The sequence below is a fragment of the Octopus bimaculoides genome, chromosome 23 (genome assembly GCF_001194135.2).
Source record: "Octopus bimaculoides isolate UCB-OBI-ISO-001 chromosome 23, ASM119413v2, whole genome shotgun sequence".
Taxonomy (NCBI): Eukaryota; Metazoa; Mollusca; class Cephalopoda; order Octopoda; family Octopodidae; genus Octopus; species Octopus bimaculoides.
Window position 1 is genome coordinate 26,306,526 of NC_069003.1, and position 3,448 is coordinate 26,309,973.

The 3,448-nt window shown below is 40.7% G+C and overlaps 1 protein-coding gene across 1 annotated transcript in view; it reads left to right on the forward strand.

The window, feature by feature from the left end:
* Positions 1-3,442, forward strand: part of LOC106875436 (uncharacterized) — a 52,785-nt gene extending 49,343 nt beyond the window's left edge. The window contains exon 2 of the mRNA XM_014923587.2: positions 857-3,442. Coding sequence (XP_014779073.1) covers positions 857-2,673 — 1,817 coding nt within the window. The 3' untranslated portion in view covers positions 2,674-3,442. The remainder of the gene's footprint in view (positions 1-856) is intronic.
* The last annotated feature ends 6 nt before the right edge of the window (positions 3,443-3,448 follow it).

The following is a 3,448-nucleotide window of genomic DNA, read 5'->3' on the forward strand; positions in this document are numbered from 1 at the left end:
CTTAGAATAAATGCTAGGCTTACAAAAAATAAGCCTTGGGGTTGATTTGTTCGACTAAAAGCTCTTTGAAATGGCGCTTTCAGCATGGCTGCAGTTAATTGACTGAAACAAGTAAAAGAATAAAAGAAAGATCAATCTGAAGAATTTGACAGAGTAATGCAAAAGCTAAGGGCTTAAATACTTTTACTGATTTTTACTTTGAAAAACGGGCCCTATCTAAAATAACTCACCCCCTCTTTGTAGTACACAGCTGTGTCTTATTTTAGCACATACTCTTTTACTCTTTCATTTGTTTCAGTCATTTGACTGCTGCCATGCTGGAGCACCACCTTTAGTCGAACAAATCACTGTAAGCCTAGTACTTATTCTATCGGTCTCTTTTGCTGAACCGCTAAGTTACAAGGATGTAAACAGACCAGCATCAGTTGTCAAGCAATGGTGGGTGGGTGGGACAAACACAGACACACAAACACACACACACACGCATGTATATACATGTATATATATGATGGGCTTCTTTCAGTTGCCATCTACCAAATCTACTCACAAAGCTTTGGTCAGCCCAAGGCTATATCAGTAGACACTTGCCCAAGGTGCCACACAGTGAGACTGAACCAGGAACCATGTGGTTGGTAAGCAAGCTACCTACCACACAGCCTACCATCATTAATTTCATCAAAGTCTACTTGTTCCTTAAAATTTCAAAATCTTGGCTAATTAACAAATTTCTGTAAAAGACTTTGTTTTTCTTTGTTTTACGTTTTGTGTTTTCATTTCAATTGTTTTCCCCAAAGTTAACCTTTTTTTTTATTTATTTATTTTATATTCTTTTTATGTTTTTTGTTTTTCTTTCTAGTTCAAGATAACATCAACATGTTTCCAGTTTTCAATCCTGTGCTGCAGTCACCGGCGACCAACCATGTATCATCTCCAGTCTCTCTTGCACCATCATTCACTCGTCCTAGCCGTGGAGTCGCTACAGCTTTTCCATTACCCCAGCTGCAGTCACTCAACCAAACATCGGTGCCACAAGTTGCTGCCAAACTTCGCCATTCTCAACCTCAACATTCTTATTATCACCATCAAATGCAGCATTTTCCCAAATCATCCCAGCAGCAGCATCAACAACAGCAGCAACAACAGCAGCAGCAGCAGCAGCAGCAGCACCTCCAGCATCACAGACAACAGCAACAGCAGCAGCAGATACAGTTGCCACAAATACATCATCTACAGCAGTTGAAGCAGCAACAACAGCAGCATCATCTGCAGCAGCAGAAACATCAACAAGAAGAACATAAGCTACTCTCACAGTCACCCCATCATGTGTCACTACCATCACAACATCATCAACAACATCATCATCATCAACAACAACAACAACAACATCACCATCACCAACAACAACAACAGCAGCAACAACAACAACAACAACAACAGCAGCAGCAGCAGCCAATGTTTCGAGTGTACTCTCCTATTCAAGAACCAGGTGAAATACTGTTACCTCCCCTGCAGCCAGTCAACCAGAAACATCTGTTATCATCGGTGCATGAAAATGTATTGATGCCTCACCAAGACCAGCCACAGCAATGTCAAGATGGCCAGAAGAAAGCTATACCTCAGCCAAACCCCGAACCACAATCAAAAGAAATTGAGAAGGACCACAAAAGTACCCAGGTACAATCCCATGTCAATACAACAGTTGGCTATCAGAAGGTGGAGAAAACATGTCCAATGCGATTCATTGATTTATTGAAGAATTTAAGCCACGTTGAAGGTACAATTGCTTGGTGCATGGACCTAGGCCTGATTCCGTCATCTCATACATGTCACCGGTGTGGTGCAATGATGCAACTAAAACCTTGTCCAGCTACTGTGACAAGTGATGGTTACATATGGCAGTGTAACAAACAAAAATCTGGTGTCAAATGTGACACTTCTCGGTCACTGCGAGCAGGCAGCTGGTTCTCCCAGAGCAATCTGACTCTTGAAGAAGTTTTACAGATCACATATTGGTGGACACAATGTGTTTCTGAAGACTTCCTTGTTTACCAAACTGCAGTTAGTAAACCGTCTGTTCTTGATTGGTGCAATTATTGCCAGGAACTCTGTTTGACCTACTTGATGAAACAGAGCCAATCCATCGGAGGACCAGGAACAGTTGTAGAAATCGATGAAGCCATGTTTTATGGTCGGAATGGTCACCGTTTGTCTGGTCAGTGGATTTTCAGTGGCATTCAACAGAAAAGTAACTGGTCTTGCTTTATCTTCCCAGTTGGAGAAAAAACAGATGGAACTGGTCTTATAGAGGTTATTGAACGCTGGGTGAAACCTGGCACGACAGTCCTGTGTAACTGGAACCCTACTGATCGTCTCACCGACGATGGACATACATACCTGAAGTTTACATACAATATGACCTTCAAGTGTGTTGAGGATATGGAGGTGAATGATGGAAGCATCAATGAGAATGGTGATTTGTCTCTGAAGGACACCCCTGTGATTGCAAAGAATTTCTGGAAGGAAATTCGTGCATCTTCCACGTCAACAGATAATGTGACCTGTGAAACTATAACATTTGATAGTGCAATGGCAGAAAGTATCTGGCGTAAACAACAGGGAGAAGAAGATATCTTTCTTTCATTTATCAAAGCTGTTAAATTTGCCTATAGTTAGTGACTAGGTTAGGCTGGATAGTCCTTCCAAAGGTGAGACTTTGAGGTCAGTTGTGAGGAAAAAGAACAAATTTAAAAAAATATATTGCACAAATTGGTCATGGTTTGAGGGGAACATTGATGAGAAAGTGACGTTTGGCATCGTGTGATGGAAGAAAGAAATAGAAGGAATTCATCAAAGATTCCCGCTTCTTAGCCATTGATGCTACTGTCTGTCGGCATTCCCCACCCCCAGGAAATGTCATCATGTGTCCCCCCTCCCCCACTACTCTCAATATTGGTGGAAAGGCATGTTCATCACCAGACATTCTTCACATATTGTTTTGGAAACAAAAGAAAAATATTACATAAACTTACCAAATCTCTATGATTTCTTCAAACTTTCCATTACCTGACATTTTATGAAGAGAATGGTAGATTTATGAAGAGAATGGTAGATTTATGAAGATAGATGAATAATGAAGAGGAGACAGACATCCTTGCCAAATTCATTATCAAGGTCATTCAGTACAGTTTCTCTCTCTCTCTCTCTCTCTCTCTCTCTCTCTCTCTCTCTCTCTCTATCTCTCTCTTTTTCTCTCCCTCTCTCTTTCTTTCTCTCTCTTTTATCATGCACAGAAACATTCCAAGTGCATGCACTGGTGAAAAAAATGGATAAAAGCACACATTTACACATGTATGTATATATGTACAAACACAAACATCTATACAAACACACTCACATTCACACAGACACATACACACACTCATATATATGTACATACATACATACATAC